The 19,787-nt window shown below is 27.6% G+C and overlaps 2 protein-coding genes across 2 annotated transcripts; both read left to right on the top strand.

The window, feature by feature from the left end:
• Nucleotides 1-816: 816 nt before the first annotated feature.
• Nucleotides 817-2,892, top strand: LOC125820129 (heavy metal-associated isoprenylated plant protein 30-like). Its single transcript, XM_049499551.1, has 3 exons — nt 817-868; nt 1,875-1,950; nt 2,570-2,892. Exons 1-3 carry the CDS (start codon nt 839-841, stop codon nt 2,890-2,892), a joined length of 429 nt encoding a protein of 142 aa, XP_049355508.1. The 5' UTR covers nt 817-838.
• A 4,399-nt stretch (nt 2,893-7,291) lies between these two features.
• LOC125819947 (probable cinnamyl alcohol dehydrogenase 1) lies at nt 7,292-9,012 on the top strand. Its single transcript, XM_049499352.1, has 6 exons — nt 7,292-7,406; nt 7,620-7,733; nt 7,822-8,052; nt 8,196-8,481; nt 8,570-8,720; nt 8,808-9,012. The coding sequence occupies exons 1-6, from the start codon at nt 7,318-7,320 to the stop codon at nt 9,002-9,004; spliced, it is 1,068 nt and encodes a 355-aa protein (XP_049355309.1). The 5' UTR covers nt 7,292-7,317; the 3' UTR covers nt 9,005-9,012.
• Nucleotides 9,013-19,787: the final 10,775 nt, after the last annotated feature.

Genomic DNA, 19,787 nt, shown 5'->3' with positions numbered 1-19,787 from the left:
TTTAATTAATTATTTCTTCAACACGTTATTACGTGTGAAACTGTTTTTTTTTAAAGAGTGGTGACGGTGAGACTTAAACAACATATTATGCTTGACTATGGTAAATATCATGTTAAATGTGTGATTATCTGTCTATCTCATTATATTCTACAATAAAAATAACTTTTAAGCAACAAGAAATATGTACTTTAATATAGATTTTAGGAAAGTGTTAGAATATAATTATCACTAGTAATTACCTCAAAAAGGCATATTCAACAATAATTAACCTATTGTCGTTAATTAATTGCCGCTAACAATAATTTTTTATGAAGTGAGAAAACATACTTTTATATAATTTACTTAACTATGTCGTCTTTTTTATTGGTGTCTCATCTGGTGTGTGATATCTATATTAAAACTTGATTAAATTTGTATTATACGTTGCAGGGGCAATTTTAGAGAACACACTTTCAATAAGATTTTCTCCATTTCAGGGCTTAATCCCAAGAAAACATACCGTACGAACTATTTGTCTTTTTTCTTTGAGCTTATCATCAAGTGTCTGATATTCACATTGAAACCTGATTAAATTCAGATTGCATGTTATAATACTCTTAACATAATTTTCTCTATTACCGAGACCGAAACCCAAGTAAATATATCTTTATATAATTTACTTAACTAAAGTCTTCAACAATAAGTCTCCTCCCCTTTTTAATGAGTCATATATGTCATTGTCAATATATATATACTCAAGCAACCTCTTTACAAATGGAAAGCCTATTCAGAAACTCTTTGGCACTGTTAGATCTCTTTGCTATACAAAGCCATCATCAACAACAACAACAACAACAACATGCCTAGGGGTCGACCACTTTCTTTGCAGGTTTCACTTTCTTTGGTCTTTCTTCTTCCTTTAATCTTTTCTCACCTTTTCATCAGTTCAACTTGGAAATGATTTCATCTGAATTTACTAGCCAACTTTATTGTAAAGATGTATCTTTTAAATAATGGAAAAAGTTTCAAGTTATGTCACGATCCAAAAGTCGAGTTCATGATGATAGACACCCCAGAACCCCAAAATGGTGTGTAAGCTAAAAGAAATAACACATACGAAACTTCCAAAGGGAAGTTAGGCCACAACCCGTGATAGAATAAGTATAACGAGTATTTAATACATTTCTAAATTCTGAAATATATTTCCAAGTCTTCGAAAGAAAATTAAAAAGTATAAATGATAGATGGAGACCAATAGCGATCCGGAAAGCCTGTCATCCTTTTGATGCAAAGCCTAGTTAGGATAATCTTCATAGTGACTAATTGAATCTAGTAATTTCTTCTCATATAACCTATCTTATTTTAAAGTTTAAGAAAGCTTACCTATAAATATTATTTAAGTGAATTTATACTAGGAAAAATTCTTTACACTAATGTTGTTAGACTTAGCTAACGCTAAAATGAATATGTTGATCACATGACTATCCTAGGATGCTGTTTTATAGCATCAGATCATCTGAATTTAATATTTTTGATGTTACTATAACAAAAGAGATGTTTAGTGGTAATACAATTTTTTATTGCCGCCAAAGATATTTAGCAATAATTGAGTTAATGTCATTATATTCAAAATTGCTAAAGTCTTTAATGATATTTAATTTGTATTATAAATACTCATATTTATAATTGCGCTAAATAAACTACTCATCTTTTGTTTGTTATAGTGCATGGCGAATAATTTACTAAGATTAATTGAAATAAATAGTAGATTTGAAATCATAATTTAAAACCTTAAATGTTGAATAACGACAAATAATTTGAGATGGATGAAGTACAATTAATTTAGTAAGCAAAGAATAATTGTGAGAATTATTTAATGGTGATTTATTTTACAGACGGTGGAACTCAAAGTAAGGATGTGTTGCCCTGGTTGTGAGAGAGTTGTCAAAGACGCTGTCCTCAAGCTTAGAGGTATGCAAAGATTATGCATCATCGGTTTTAATTTATTTATCTATCGAAAAAAATATTTCTTTCCTTTATGGCTTTATTGATAGCTTTTTTATTCTAACTTTTCATATAACATATATCAGACTACAAGATTTTAAATAACTGAATTTAAAATCTTATCATCACAAGATTTTAATTAAAGTTATTGAATGTTGTCAAATTCATAAGTGAAATTATAGTTCCACCGCCCCTATAGTAAAAATTCCATTATAGTAGTATGTCAAGCTCTCATTTTTATTTTTTTTGCTTTTTTAATGACTCGAACTTACAATCTTAAAATTGAAAGTGAAAAATGCTTACTATCCAAGCAACTCCCTCGTATCAAGTTCTATCATAAGTATTCCATGACAAATCTATAATTTTCTTAATTACAATTGAACTAAGTATAATGATTCACATTATCACATACCCCTAACAAATTTGTGAGTGCCTCATTGGCCTTCACAAATTTGTGACAAAATTATAACATGTCCGTCACAAATTTTGTTCACAACAATTAAATTCGCCACAATATATACATCAAACATTTCGCTACAAATCTATAATTTTGTTAAACATATAATAATAAGCGTATAAATAACAGGGGTGGATTCAGTAGAGATCGATGTAGAGATGGAAAAGGTGACCATAATGGGATACGTCGATCGAAAAAAGGTGCTAAAAGCAGTAAGAAGATCAGGAAAGAGGGCAGAATTTTGGCCATATCCAAATCCACCACTATATTTCACATCATCAAATAATTACTTCAAAGATACAACAACAGAGTACAAAGAAAGTTACAATTATTGGAGACATGGTTACAATGCTACTGATAAGTATGGTACTTTGCCTATAACTCAAAGAGGAGATGACAAAGTTAGCAATTTGTTTAATGATGATAATGTATATTCTTGTTCTATCATGTAATGTATAAAACATGTATGTTAATTAATTATAATCTTGATGTTATTGTTGTCAATTTCAATAAAAATAATGAAACATTAGGCTTTCTCCGTATAATCCAAGTTTTTTGTATGTTGTACAAAAGGACTTAATTAACCAAATGCTAATATAATATATATAATTGTTAACTTCAAAGAGTGGGCACAAATATGGAGAATTAAAAAAAAAATAAAATTGAACTAATTCGATTTTTTTGATTTTGCTTCTTTGGTTTTCGGTTCGGTCTCATCCTTGTTTCCTCGAGCAGTAATTGGAGGCACATGTTTTTGATTAGACAAATATAATCTTTTAAGCACAATAAATATTTAATTGTGAGACACATAATAACTTAACATGGTTTAAAAAAATTAATTGTCTTATACTTTAATTTTGTTCTTATTTTATTTTTCATTCACACCGACAAATCATTTTAAAACACCGAATCAAAATTGAAAAACCAAAACAAATTAGTTCAATTAAATATTCAGTGCCCACTTTTTCAAAATCGAATGCTTACCTCTATTATAGACTAATTCTCTTCCATAATGAGTCAGGAACTTAGAAGGAGAGAAGGGTTCATTTAAATTCGAGTTAATATTTCAAAAGGTCATTCACCTTTGAAAATTTATTTAGTAAAATTACTAAACTTTATTTTGTATCAATAAAATTACTCAATTTATGTTTTTCTATCCATAAAATCTTTCAACTAAATTTAGCATTAAAAAAGCATAACAAGCCAAAATAATTTCTTATTTTTTAGTTGGGAGTCTTATTACTAATAGGGAAAATTGTATATAATAGTAAATTATATTAATTCAAATTAAATGCTATAAACATAGTTTGATTTAATTGTACCCCATAGCAAACTGTTGATATTTCGCCTCTCTCCTGGTGAATCTCGCTCGCCTCTCTCACTTTTTATACAAACGCAAATGTATAAAATGCGTTTGTGTTTGTATAAAGAAAGAGAAAATTGTATATATACATATATTTTTGTTCCCCCCTCTCCCTCTCCCAGATCTCGCTCGCCTCTCTCGCTTATACAAACATAAATGTATAAATTGTGTTTTTGTTTATATAAAACGAGAGAAAATTGTATATACACATGCAAATACATATATCTTCATCCTATACACTTATATTATACAATACAAATATTCTCCTGTCCAATTCTCTTTTGCCTTTCTCTCCTTCTCGCTTTATACAAGCACAAATTATACAATTAATCTTTTGTATATGTATACCGAAACAGAAACAGATTACATATAACTGCTTTCTTTTGTATATGTATAGCGAAATATACACTTGTCAGCTTTGAATTGAATCCCCAAATCATAGTAGCAAATTCATAAGCCTCAAATCAATATGAGTTATAGCAAAATGATTTGAATATCTCTGTCCTAAATCAGACATCTTGAATTTTTTAACTTCATATATCAAAAAAGTTTCTTTCTTTGTTGCATACCATTGAATTAAAAAAGAAACCTCTAAAATCAATTTGCCTTCAAAATATCAAATATCAAATTTTTTACTTGTTATAAATAAATAAAAGAATCGGAGAAGGGTCTAAAATGCCCCTCAAGTATTTGAATTAGTACAAAATTACCCTCCATCCACCTATCGGCCCTAAAATACCCCTGACGTCCACCTTTCGGTTCAAAAATATCCTCGATGTTAATCTTTTGACTCATATTTACCCTTATTTTTAATAGCTCCCTTAAAGTAAAATTATTAAATATTTATTTATTATATTGCTTAATGTGATTGGTCCAAATTTAAACCCTTCTCAAATAAATAATAAAAATGATATTTTAAATATTCTATTTTTCTATAAAAACCACTTATGATTCATATTTTGACCCGATACACTTGAAAATAATATTGAAAAAATAATTAATTTCATGATATCTTCCTATTGGCTTATTTTAAATCGATCTCAATTTATTATAACGTAGCCCAACTCATAAATGGGGATCCAACTAAAATCCACACTTACTCCGACTGATTGTCCATCTAAAAAAGTTATTATTTTCATTAATATAGAATTTTCTCTCAATTATCCAAATGTCTTGTTCATTTTCTCTTTTATTCCTTTTTGTAATGTTTTATTCTTTATTAGGATATCCTGGACTCAAACTTGAAATGAACTCACATATTTATATTATTTTAATTAGTATTATTGTCATGATGGGATGAGGGTGGGGATAAGAGAAATGATTATTTGTATTCTTTTAATATTAATTTTGGGGACACATAAAAGAAAAATGTAATATTAGTATATATTTGCTTAATTAACTCATCTTTTATTGAACTAATTATTTCTATATGAATGCACCGTTATTTTCCTCCTTTTCTTTCTCTTGTTTGTCATAAATAAAAAAAATAAAAAATGATGGACAAGATCCAAATAGAAAAAAATGAAAGAGATAGGAAGTGATTGGTCGGGGAGGGAGGAGTGTAGAGAGTAGATCCCTACCCTTTTTATAATTTTAAATTTACTATGAAATTCAAAATCAAGTCAATCGTGTGAGTTTATATATTAAGTAATTTCAAATTATTTTAACGGAAAAAGGACTAAAATGCCCTTAAACTATGAGATTTGGTACAATATTACCCTCCATCCACCTAATGAGTATGATCCGTTAGACATAAGAGTGTTTTTGAGCCGAAAGGTGGACGTCAGGGTCATTTTAGGACCGATAGTTGGATGGAGGGTAATTTTGTACCAATTCAAATACTTGAGGGAAATTTTAGGCCCTTCTCCGCAAAAAAATAAAATAAATATAACTCTAACTAATTTCAAAATTTTAAATATTAAAGGGAAAAGGCTCAAATATGCCATCGAACTATTAGAAAAGGCTCATTTATGTCATTCGTTAAAAGTTTGGCTCATCTATGTCATTACCGTTTAAGAAAATGTTCATTCATGCCATTATTTTTTAACAATGGTTTTGCAAAACCATTTTTGACACGTGGCCAATTATAATTCGGCCACATCATTATTATTTTTTATAAAAAAATTCAAAATTCTTAACAAAATTCAATTTTAAAAATAAAAAACAATAGAGTAAATCCATCTCAAGACTCAAGTAACTTTTTCATTTGCGGTCACTGTTTTTGGGAGCTGTTGATTAGTTCTATCTCTTCTTCCCTGTTCGTTCTCCCTTCCAGGTTTATTCTCTTTTCGTTATGAACTTTTCATATTTGAAAATCTGATATTTGGAATCAACTGTACTATAATTGTAATAGCAATTTGAAGAATAAGTCAACGATCTGTTGTATGTTTCAATTTTTTTATACTCACTATATCCCTATTGATGCAATCGCTGTATTTGATTTTTTTAATTTTTTTAAGACGTTATATGGTCGATTAGAACAATTCTTATAAGGTTTTTGCATATAGAATGTAAATTGTTTATTTTTCGGAAAAATAAATTAACATAAATCTGAGTTTTAGCTCTGAAAGTTTTGTTAGCGAGCCACTTTACCCCCAAAGTGGCACAAATCCGAATTAGTAGGGCCCAAAAACAACAATATATCCGGTGCAGTTTCACGAAGTGGGGTCTGACCAAATGGGAGGGTAGAGTAGAGTAGAGTAGAGTGTAATTAGACCTTATTTCTATGTCAGATAGAGAAATTGTTTCTGATAAACCCTTAGCTTAAGAAAAACATCCAAAGCAATTAGGAAAAGAGGTAATGGAATAACAGATAGTAATTGATTAGTACTACAACAAAATAATATGAGAGTCAAAGTTCAAGAAACAATAGATAGTAACAAATATCGAAGACAATAAACTATAAGAGTAATACTACGACTACTAGTATGGATGAATAACTAGACAATGCATTTCTACGTACTAATCTTCTATCCTAATTCGTGTACTCCACAATCTCCTATCTAAGGTCATGTCCTTGGTAAATTGACATTGGGTCATGTCATGTCTAATCACCTATTTTCAATACTTCTTCGGTTTACCTCTAACTTTCCTAAGGTCATCCATAGTCAACCTCTCACACCTCCGCACTGGAGCATATGTGCATCTCCTTATCACAACCATCTCAGTCTTGCTTCCCCTATCTTGTCCTCCACGGAAGCCACTCTCACTTTGTCTCCAATATCAACAATAACATGCCCATGCGTGTCCATCTCAACAATTCTCATCTACGCCAATATTTTTATCTTCTGAACATGAGAGTTCTTGATGGAGGAATATATGATTCCACTTCTTCCAAACATACTCAGATCAGTCCTAGAAAAGCTGTAATGACACTCAAGTTTATCAACAAAGCTGTAAAGTTATACAACTTGTGGTAAAGGAATAGCAATCTTCGCAAATACACACTGCTAGGCTTCTCTGCTATAACATTATTCTTACTTCTGTATTGCATTCTTAATGCAGAATAATTGTAATGACTTCTGCAAGTGCAAACGAGAATTGCCTTGGTTGGGCAGCGAGGGATCCATCTGGAGTTCTTTCACCTTATGAATTCAACCGGAGGTACATTTACAGCGTGCAATGATTGAATGGCCTTTTGAGATGCTTGATTTTCTTTTCTTTTGGTTGAGTTTTCGTCCTCTCCAAAGGGCTGTTCTATTTCGCCACTTTGGATTACATGATCATTCACTAACTTTAAATGGTTGAACTATTGATTTGATTCTACTTTTCGATTTATTTTAAGTTGCAGCTAAAATTTTATTTTACTTACCACAGGGCAGTCAGCAGTGATGATGTTCTGCTAGACATTGCATTTTGTGGGATGTGTTTCGCTGATGTTATCTGGACCAGGAATATAATTGGAACTTCAAAATATCCTCTTGTGCCAGGGTGCGAAACTTGATTTCAGAAATTATTCGGTGCCAGGATACATTTTACCTCATTTACTTATATTGTGAAATTTTTTCATGATTGTCAGACATGAAATTACGGGAATTGTGAGAGAGGTTGGTATGGATGTTAAGCACTTCAAAGTTGGCGACCATGTTGGAGTTGGAACATATGTTAATTCATGCAGGGAATGTGAATATTGTTGTGATGCATTAGAGGTTCATTGCTCAGAAGGAGCAATAAACACTTTTGATGGTATAGACGTCGATGGTACAGTTACTAAAGGGGGATACTCCAATTACATTGTAGTCAATGAAAGGTTAATATATCCAACTCTCCGACAAATTATGTGTTGTTCTCACCCCACTCGTCCCAACGTCCCCTGATCTATACCCTATGTGGACCAAATGGTCGTATAAAATAGGTATATAGTATACTGATATATGTTGTTTATATGTACAGGTACTGCTTTAGAATACCTGAAAATTACCCGCTTGCATCTGCAGCACCTTTACTATGTGCTGGAATTACTGTTTATACTCCGATGATAAGACATAACATGAACCAACCGGGGAAATCTTTAGGTGTCGTTGGATTAGGTGGTCTGGGCCACTTAGCAGTGAAGTTTGGAAAGGCTTTTGGATTAAAAGTAACGGTATTCAGTACAAGTATATCTAAGAGAGAAGAGGCGTTAAATCTTCTTGGAGCAGACAAGTTTGTAATCTCATCAGATGAACAGCAGATGATGGTATGATGTCAGTCATAAACCTGCAGTCTGTACTTCATTATTAACACCGCTTCTGTTGTTGTGATTGATCTCTCTTACGTTGTTACAGGCGCTGAGTAAGTCGTTTGACTTCATTATTAACACTGCTTCTGGAGATATCCCATTTGATACATACTTGTCGTTGTTAAAGACTGCTGGCGTTCTTGTTCTGGTTGGCTTCCCAAGTGAAGTGAAATTTATCCCTGGAAATCTAATCCTCGGTACTATTCTCTGTATCTGCTCACAATTTGAAGCAAGTTTGTGTTCTATATGTCGTACTCTGGCTAAAAATGAGTTGTTTCTGGCAGGTATGAAGAGCATCGTTGGGAGCGTAACTGGTGGAACAAAGCAGACACAAGAAATGCTGGATTTCTGTGCTTCCCACAAAATTTATCCAGAAATTGAGATAGTCCCCATTCAGTATGTCAATGAGGCACTCGAAAGGTTAATAAAGAAGGACGTCAAATATCGCTTTGTAATTGATGTAGCGAACAGCATCAAGTAAAGGCGGGAGGAAGAGTATGTTCTCTTGAACTGATTTAATTAAACGTCGTAAAATCTCATATGAGCATTCATGTGGCTGTTGTAACACAGCTATAAAGAAGCCTCTTCCCTTTCGTGCATCAGCGTAGTGTTTTTTAAAAAGTACTTTTTAAGGTCCAAGGTATAAGGGAATGATATTATACAGGCTATACTAGATAGCAATGTTCATGCTCATTTTTTTGTTACTTTGGTCGTGCTTATCATGTGAGATTACACTGGGTATGTTGTTGTTGTTGATGACTTGACGTTGTTGGGTTGTGCCTATCATCTTCTTTGTCTCTTTATATATTGCTATAATTCATTCCAAAGTCATGCTCGTAGATGTTGGCTTTATGCATTTCAATTACTTTTATCTTCTCTCTTAAAAGAAGAAAATATAATTGCAAGGATGATGCTAACTTGGTATCTAGTGGTAGAGCAAGGTTCTCGTATGTAGCATTTATCTGTGTCCTTGCCAATATTGTTATTAGGGAAAATGCTCAAACATGTCATCGAACTTTCAGAAATGGCTTATTTTTGTCATTCGTTAAAAGTTTGGCTCATCTATGCCATTTCCGTTTGAGAAAAGGCTCACCCATGTCATTATTTGTTAACGAAAAACAATTCTGATTTTGTAAAGTTATTTTTTACATGTGGTCAATTATGATTCGGCCACGTCATTAATTAAATTATATTTTAAAAGAAAAAAGGCTCAAATATGCCATCAAACTTTGAGAAACGACTCATCTATGTCATCTGTTAAAAGTTTGGCTCATATATGCTATTTCAGTTAACAAATAATGGCATAGATAAACCTTTTCTCAAATGGAAATGACATGGATAAGTCTTTCTCAAACAGAAATGACATAGATGAGTCAAACATTTAACGGATGACATAAATAAGTCTTTTTTCAAAATTCAATGGCATATTTGAGCCTTAATATTACACAATTCTATTATGACTATTATTATCAATACTTTTATTTCTTCAATATTTTCACTTTAGCATTTGACTTTTATTTCTTTCAAACCTTGTTTCGAAAAACATTTTTCTTGAACCGAAAATCTGTCTTAAACATCCTCTCTACACGACAAAGATAAGGTAAGATTTTTGTATACTAGTACTATCTTTTTCAAATTCCACGAGTGAAAACTATACCGAATATGTTGTTATTTTTATTGTTGTATGCTAACTTGACAAACAATGAACCTGTCTCATCTCTAAACCAATTTGTATCTAGACAATTCACATCACGTATAGTGAAATGAAGGAATATAAAGTTATCATACTTTTTATATTTCTTTCATAGAAACAGTTAAACATATACGCTAAATTTATTGAAAAAGACTCTGGCCTCATTTGTTTTAACTAATAAATTAAGATGTTTGAATTTGAATACACGAGACGTGCATTAAGGCTTTATTTTTTTTTATTTAATAAGTGGCCTAATCTTAATTATTAAATCTATTTATTTTGTAGATCTGAATTTTAATTTTAAATGTTGAGTGTTACTGTTGCATATGTGTATCACAATTGGTCAAAATATTAAACAAGTAGATATCACCATTTTATTCCATGCCTAATGAAAATTCACTTTGTGCAAAATGAAGAAACCCAAAATACCACAAAACAACACTAACACGCATAAATAGCTCTAATAATATAATACTCGAACCTAAAATATGGAGTTCTACTAACTTTATCAAATTTATAATGTTTATTTTTTATTATTGGTGAACACTGATTGGTAAATAATACTTTTGTCTATAGAAGTAGTCCCACATAAAAGATGAAAGTCCAAAAATATTCTTTTAACATTGGTGCTATTAGAAAAACGAAAAAATGTTTTATATAATAAATTTTACAAAATAATACACGACAAGAAATATATTTAGTATTTTCCTATTAAGTGGGTTTGAGGAAATAATAAAAACAAGTATGGAAAAAAAGATATAGTAACGATACAGTCAAGTAAGAAAACAATTGCACTTACACATACTCCTTCCATTTTAAAAAGAATGAGCTAGAGTCGTCGTACTTGATAAATTACAATTATATCATATTATCTGGCCTAATCACCTCTCTCCAATACCTCTTTAGACTTTCTCTACCTCTCCTCATAACCGTCATTGTCAACCTCTTGCACTTCCTCAGTGCGGCATAATGTACTCCTTTTCACATGGTCAGACCATCGATCTCAGTCGCCCTTATTTTTTGTCCACCACTAGGGTCCTTCCCACCTTATCCTGAATATCTTCATTCCTAGTATGAGTTATAAATATGACTTTACCTTCAAACATCTCTACAAAACCTTCTAAAAATTTATCATAAACTTTTTCTAGGTCAATAAACTTTACAAATAATATGACATTAATAATTAAAAAAACTATATAGTGATTGGGCACCTTGCTAACATTCACTAGTTACTTTATAAAAGTATACATATATTAGTTATTGTTAGGTGACTTCGACTAGACAGTGCAATTTGGTAAACCAAAAGATGATTGAACTTATCCCTAATTGGCACAAGGAGACAGCAACATTGATACATTTTTAGTCATAATTGAAGTCATTTTTTTTTTTTTTTGTAGATATGCATGAAAACGAAATAATATTTGCCTACATAACTTTAACTTATTATAGGAAAAATCCAAACGTGACTTAAACATGTGGCACAAAAATTCAAATACAAAAAAACATTTGATATAAAATAATTACACTAACTGACTAAAGTGGGCATCCATTAGGCCCCTACAAATTTTTAAATCCTACTGTCATCATCCAATTATTCTTCTCTTAGTTTTATTTCTTTAATTATATTCCAAATCAGACCGCATTAATTTGACCTGAAATTATGTCCTTTTTCACCAAGGAGGACTAACAAATATATATGGAGTTATTAGGTACAACAAAGAAATTATAATAAAAGAACATACCAAAAATTAATCACATTTAAATTTTTGAAAAAAAAATAATATTAAAATATATAGTTAATTGCAAAATTATGAGTTAGAATCCTGTGTTATTACTTTTATCAAATATGGGCGGAGCTAGAGGGAGAAGGAGTCGAAATCCAGACATCATATCATATATAAAAAAAATAAAAATATGTATATATATTGTTGAAAATTTTGTATCACTTGCAATTAAATATTGAAATACATTATTGACGTAACATGTAGTATTCATAAATTAAAATTGTATATGAGCTGATTTTTAGTTTTTGCTCTTTAAATGGATTGATCTTTTTAAGTTTTGTCCTTTAATAATCGAACTTAGATTTAGTAAGACGTAAGTTTTTTAGAATCTGAACTAATGCCATGACATAACTTGTAAGATATTAAAGGCGCAAATGACCCATGTATTAGACTATTAATGTAATATGCCTAGAAATTAAAAATAAAAGATGATATACATGCATTATGTATTATTAACTACGAAGGATTATTTTATGCAAATTTTAGTTATGCTTGAATTAGTTATTTCTTTAGGTTCTAGAGTAATTTGTTTTTTTCGGTTATAAAATTTTAGTTTATGAGCTATGTGTTTCTTTCTTTTTTGGAGAACTTAAAGAAAATCTATTTTTTTAGATATAATGTTCCACGAATATTACCGTGTTTTTTCTTTTACTTTTCACTCATCAATTTATTTATTGTTGCTGTAAAGTTATTAGACGTTTTTCGATCAATATATGAATATATTTATATAAGTCATTATCATAAGTCATTATCGATTGATTTTTTAATATTTTTATTTATGAAAAGAAAGATTTATATGGAGCGTGTAATTTAAACTTTGTGCTGATTGCAGGCAAATTCATAGGTATATATTTTATTTTATTTTAAATATTTCTCAGTCATATTGATACTATTTATGTTGTTAAAGTATTTATTATATATTTACACATAATATGTCAAGTTATTACTTGTTTTTTTGTCAGAATCATACTTATATAAAAGAAAAAATATAAACTATTGTAAGAAAATGAAAATTGTTTATTATCATAATTTAGAAGAGTTATTTACTGATTTAAATATATTTGGTAATAAGCAAATTCCACTATCAAACTATATTAAAGTTGAACTGTATTTTTCACATTGATGAATAAATGTTAAACTTAAATGAAAATTATCAATATCGGTAGTGATTATTTTTTAATTACGATAAAATAGTCAAAATGACGAAAAAGAATATAAATTCAACAAATCATTTGAAGAAAAAGATAAGGTGCGTACAACAAATAATAGCATATTCGAGATATAATATTTATTTATATCATTTAAATAAATACAATATTTATTTTAATACCAATTACTACTTCTTAATAATTTTATCCTAATAAATAATTTTATTAATTTATCACTAGATATACATACAAAAACGTACACTAAACTAATTTAATTAAGCATAAAGAGATTATACGATTAACATTCAAGTTTCATGTTTTACGATACTCCCTGTGTTTTAATTCATCATATATATTTTTTTCCTTTTTTGGAAAGTCAATTTAATTGATTTTTAAAGATTAATTAAATTAATATTTTAAAATTTAAAATTACTTTTAAAAAATTATAAATTACAATTAGTTTCATATCAATACAATAATAAAATCTATCTTAAAGTATTTATCAAAATTATATAATTTGAATATTTTTTTTAAAAAAAAACGAAAAGTATCTCATAAATTATGAGAGAAAGTAATAGAATAAGAAAGCAAATCAAAATCCAGAAAAGTATCTTTTGACTTCAATGCATTAAATTGCTTTTCTAGTTCTAAAGTTGACATAATCTTTTGCCAAAATAAAAAGATTTGGGCATTCAATTTAAAATAAATTAAGATACCATGCACTATTATAAACTAGAAATGGGACCCCGTGCTAGCACGGGGCCCAATATATGTTACTGTTTATGTTTTAATTTATGTGGTACATATGAAATTTGAAGTTAATCAATTTTTTAGTATGTTTTTATATATTTTAAGTTGCTAATTATTTTTATTTAGAGTATGTTTTACGTAAATATATTATAAATCACAATAATTAACAAGTTAATATAAAAAGAAACTTATAAAAAATTCATTGACTTTTGAAATTTCATTTGTATCACATAAATCAGGACAAAGCGAGTAATATATATGAAAATTACATAAAACGTATAACTCACCATAATTTGCAACTTAAAATATATCTATATTTCTCCCAATTTATATGGTATAGATGAAATTTTGAAAGTTAACAAAAACTTTTTATATGTTTTCAAATATTTTAAGCTATTAATTATTCTGATTTATAACACTTTTTACATAAAAAATTTATTATATAAAGTATAAAAGAAATTTTTTTTAAAATGAAAACATAAATGTCAGCACGAGTCCAATCTATGTTAATTTCTATGTTTTAATTATTGTAATACCGATTGAATTTGGAGAGCCAACTAAATTTTTTTAAAGGATTTTTTTATAAATTTTAAGTTGTTAATTATTATAATTTATAATATTTTATTTATTTTAAACCAATATATGTTTCTCTCTGTCTCAATTACATGACACATATGGAATTTGGAGAGTCAACTAAAATTTTAAAATATGTTAAGTTGTTAATTATTATACCTTATAGTACTATTACGTCATTTTCAAATAAAATATGTAATTTTTTTTATTTCAATTTATGTGTCATTGATAAATTACATATATTAAGTAATAAAGAATTAATGTCTAAATTATGTGGCACCTATGAATTTTGGAGTGTAAATCAAATTAGTTATATGATTTTTAAAAAATAAAGCGGTTAATTAATACAATTTATAATACTTTTTATATATTTTTTAAATTATATATATATATATATATATCTTTATGATATTGATATTAGTATTATAATAAATTAAATTTTATTATTTTAAATTTATGATCTCAATTGTCAGCCTATGTCACATTATAAAATGTTCCAAAGTAGATATCAGATTTACAAAAATGTCGATGCCAGCTAAAGTAATAAAATAACATCTAAGGGCATGAACCTATATATATATATATATATATATATATATATATATATATATATATATATATATATATAAAACTGAATATAGACAATATGATGTGGCACCTCTCTATGGCCAGCATTTCTATTCATCTTTCTCCTTTTTTTGACATTTTATCTTTGTTTTGTATTTTTTATTTGTATTGTAAAAAAAAACTGAAAGTATTTATGTCATACCTAATTAATTATGCCCTTTATAACATCCATTACACTAATAGATTTAAGTAAATGGAAATGGAAGATGAAAAGATAAAAACTATTCATTTTTCATAACTGTTTATAATTATTTAGCCTATAAAATAAAAAAAAATAGTTGTGCATTTGTAACAAATAAGAAAAAATTTCTTCACTTTGGCTCTTCTTCTTCTTCTTCTTCTGATGAATATATGGTATCAACTTATGTCGCTAAGATGTCCATTAAATTTCTAGGTCATGTGACTTTTTTAACAAAAGAGAAAGAGAGAATATCTCATGATTCTTGTGAAGACATTGATATAAAGAAAGAAATCATGTAACAAAAGTTTCTCTTCAAAATAAAAGACTTTTTGAAAAAATGTTTATTCCTCCTACAAGGAGATAAAATTCATTGTGGTTGAGAAATTTATAAGAAGGTAGATTAGTGTTTCAAAGGGTAAGAAAAATTATTTGGCGAAAAAATCATTCTATTTATGGAATTCGTATCAAATTAGGAGGAGAACAAGCAAAAAATTTATTTTGTGATTTGAAAAGAGAGAAAATTAGACATTATTTCTTTCGACCTCATTATTCTTCTAATTTCTTTCTTCTTTTATTTTGCCTTGATTTTTTGTATCTTTAATTAAAGTTTTTTTTTTCTTATTTATCTTTAATTAAAGTTTATATATATTTTCTTAAAAAAGAATTTAAAAAGATGATCATATTTAGTTCCTTTCCTCATCAATGTTATTAATCACATAATTAGTGTTATTTATATTATTTCTAAATTAATTTTTTTTTTCTTTTAATTATTTATTTGAAGAAATTAGTTATTATAACTTTATAAGAATTACACATGTATTTTTACATAATTGATTTATCATTTTTAAATTTTTTGGATCATTCTTCATCTTAAAGTTTCTATCTATATGTAACAATAAAGCTAAAATAGAAAATGTGGGGGTGACATCTTCTTAGCAATAGATATTTATTTATTCTTATCAATGTTTCTGACATTTTTTGTTATTTTTTCCTTCAAATAATTGTTGCCTCGATTTTTAGTTTTAGTTTTATTTTTTTTTTAGCATTTTCTAATTTTAAAAGACTGAAAAATTTATATTGAAAATTTATAAAATATAAAAAATGATTTATTTAACTCCTATCATCATCAATATTATGATTAATTTCTTTTACTTCTTTCCTTAATCTTCATTTCATCATTAATGTAATTTATATTATTTTCTTATATATATATATATATATATATATATATATATATATATTTGTGACATTTCTTAGAAGTTAGGATTACTATTTATTTAATTTTTAAATTTTTTGAATATTTTTGTCATACTAAATACAACATGTTTTATTATAATTACATTCAATATATTAATCAATATGTTGTACGAATGAAAAGAAAATTATCATTTCACAAAAACAAAGGTTAAAATATAATTTATTATGATTAAGGAAAGATAAAAATATTATTCCAATATCCATAACCATATTTAATACATTAAAAATGAATTGAAAAGCTGTAAATGAAAAAGGAATCATTATTTTTAAATTTTTGGATCATTTCTTCTTCTAAAAGTTTCTATCCATATGTAACAATAAAGTTAAAATAGAAAATGTAGTGACAGCATTCTTAGTAATAGATACTTATTTATTCTTATCAATTTTTTCTGACAATTTTGATTATATTTTTCTTTAAATTAATTATTGCCTCGATTTTTATTTTTATTTTTAACATTTATTTTTAATTTTAAAAGATTGGAAATTTTATTTTAAAAATTTAAATAATAGAAAAATGATTTATTTAACTTTTATCATCATCAATACTACTACTTTATTTGACATTTTTTCTTAATCTTCATTTCATCATTAATGTTATTTATATAATTTTGTTAAATCACTTATTTTTTCTTTTTTAACTCTTTACATAAAGTTGGATATGTAAATGATGATGTGACATTTCTTAGAATCTAAGATTACTATTTATCTAATTTCTCTAATTTTTGAGTTCTTTTATCATACTAAATACAATATGTTTTATTATAATTACATTCAATATAGTAAACAATATGTTCTAGGAATTAAAACAAAATTATCATTTCAGAAAAATAAATGTTAAATTATAATTTTATTATGATTCAGGAAAGATAAAGATATTATTTCAATATCCCATAACCGCATTCAATACATTAGAAATTAATTGGATATAACTGTAAACGGAAAATGAATCACCATTTAAGGAAAATAAATGTTTAGAATACCATAATAATTAAGGAGAGAGTAAGATATTATTTTAATATCCTAATTCAGAACTTTTAATCTACTACTCAATTAAAAAGAAAATGCATTTAATAACATTAAAAAGTTATTAGTTTAATATTTTTTATCATTCTACTAATTCAATTCAATCAAACTTAATTTTAAAGATAAAATAACAACTCCATTTTAATTGTTATCAAATATATTTCAAAAAATTATCGTGAAAAGGCTTTTTTTGCACCTTATTTTAATTTTCATATACTATTATTATTTTTTCTGTCATTTTTCAATGATTTTTTATTTCGATTTAAAATTTAATGTTTATTCTTAAAACTCTGATGGTACAAATTAAGGTGGAGTAGAATATAATAACTGATGATTCTTCTACTAAATAAGAAGATATAACAAAATTGAAAGGGTGAAGTTTTTTTTTCAAAAAAATAGGTAGGAAATTCTATTAAGGTATCATTACGTCATTATTCAATATATTTTTAATATAAATTTCATTTGCTGATGCATTTGTTTAGTACTCCCTCTGTCCCTAATTACTTGTTCACTTTTCCTTTTATAGTTGTCCCTAATTACTTGTCCATTTTGACAAATCAAGAAAGAACAATCTTTTTTACCTATTATACCCTCAATTAAATCACTAATTACTTTGAAAATTGCAGAACTTTTCATCTACTTCATAATTAATAGGGGTAAAATGATAAACTCACTATGTGATTAATGGATTTCTTAATAAATGTGTCAATTTAAAAGTGGACAAGTAATTAGGGACAGAGGGAGTATTACAGTGTTATTTCACATTACGAGATATTTCTTAGACATTTAAGGAGAATGGTACACCGAAATATATATTATATATTAAAGGATCAACTTCATGCAATGGAAGAATTTGTTATTAGCAAATATATTTTAACTTATTTGATAAAAAATATATTCTTCCTCATTTAATAGAAGTAAAATTTGAAAAGCTTTATTTTTTTCACAATCTTCATAGTACTAAAACAAACAATAATATTACGATTAACAATAGAGTAAATATAAAATTAATCAAAAATATTTAATTTTTAATGATCGCGTGAAGTGCGACCAAATTCTCTAGTTTAAAACAAAAAGGTAAAATTTAAATGGGTCTACAATAGAATTCCTAGAAATCCAATGTAATGACCCGTAAAATTGTTTTTGGAAATTATCATAAAAATTACCATTTTACCCCTTTTGATAATTGCATAAGTCAATTTTGATCAATCGGTGGAGTTAGGTTTGGAATTTTTTTGGGCTATTTGTTAATTACGATTGTTTAGGGGGGTGATTTTTAAATAATTAATTTTAATTGGTGACTAATGGCTAAGACCATAACTTATTTAATACCATATATGACCCATGTTTTAGAATAAGTTAATTGAGGTTTAACAATTTCTAATATACTTTGGTAAACCCAGAAGAAAAAAAATGAAACCCTTGCGGCGTCTATTTCAGGTAAGAATTTTCGTGATTATTACTTTTAGAAAGAGTCAATGTTGTTCACTGCTTAGGTTTAATCATTAAAGCACTCTGTTTATGTGTCTTTTGGTTAATAATTCTCATTCCTTAGTTTATTTTTTTGTTTGTTTGTTAGTTGTTAGTCCATATTTTTGTTGAGGAAAAGAAATTGAGGTGCTGCTAATTCTGTAGGAAATTATATCATATTGGTAGAACATTGTGAGTAATGATTAGGTAATGATTATATGCTAATCATAAGGGGTTGCGATAACATAGAATGAATCATTGGTTTGGGACTAAGGTTCCACAATCTGCATGTCATCTACTAAGCTGTCGATGGAACGAGTTGGTCTTTTGCTTCTTTTCTTTTCATAGTTATTACATTATAATTCAAGCTTTGCTATATTGAGATAAATAATTAAATATACTGGTATAAAATTATTTGAATATCATTAAGTTGATGATATATGGAGAACATTGAAAGAGTTGACATGTTATTGGCATCAAAATTAGGAATTTGATTATAGATTTGAGTGAATTTTTGGGTCTAGGCTAGACAAAAAGTAATGTGGGTGTTTTTAGTTTCAAGACCTTATTGTGATTATTAATGTGAATAGATTGCTTTGAGTTGGAAGTTCAACGAAAGGGGAAGGCTCAAGTCCCGAAGTAAATTCTTATTTGATTCAGGCAAGTGGATTTCTAAACCCTTGTTAAGTGTATGGAATTCATGTATTTCCTTGTAATATGTGTTTAGGGTAATGAGGCTTGGTGATGGGTTGACTTAG

The sequence above is a fragment of the Solanum verrucosum genome, unplaced genomic scaffold (genome assembly GCF_900185275.1).
Source record: "Solanum verrucosum unplaced genomic scaffold, falcon-dt-bn FXZP01000229.1, whole genome shotgun sequence".
Taxonomy (NCBI): Eukaryota; Viridiplantae; Streptophyta; class Magnoliopsida; order Solanales; family Solanaceae; genus Solanum; species Solanum verrucosum.
This window is presented reverse-complemented; position numbering and strand designations above follow the sequence as displayed.

Coding starts and splice junctions, on each gene's coding strand:
- LOC125819947 (XM_049499352.1), top strand. CDS start 7,318: ATGACTTCTGCAAGTGCAAACGAGAATTGCCTTGGTTGGGCAGCGAGG. Junction 7,407..7,619: donor CCTTATGAATTCAACCGGAG/GTACATTTACAG, acceptor TACTTACCACAG/GGCAGTCAGCAGTGATGATG. Junction 7,734..7,821: donor AAATATCCTCTTGTGCCAGG/GTGCGAAACTTG, acceptor CATGATTGTCAG/ACATGAAATTACGGGAATTG.
- LOC125820129 (XM_049499551.1), top strand. CDS start 839: ATGCCTAGGGGTCGACCACTTTCTTTGCAG. Junction 869..1,874: donor GTCGACCACTTTCTTTGCAG/GTTTCACTTTCT, acceptor TTTATTTTACAG/ACGGTGGAACTCAAAGTAAG. Junction 1,951..2,569: donor CGCTGTCCTCAAGCTTAGAG/GTATGCAAAGAT, acceptor TATAAATAACAG/GGGTGGATTCAGTAGAGATC.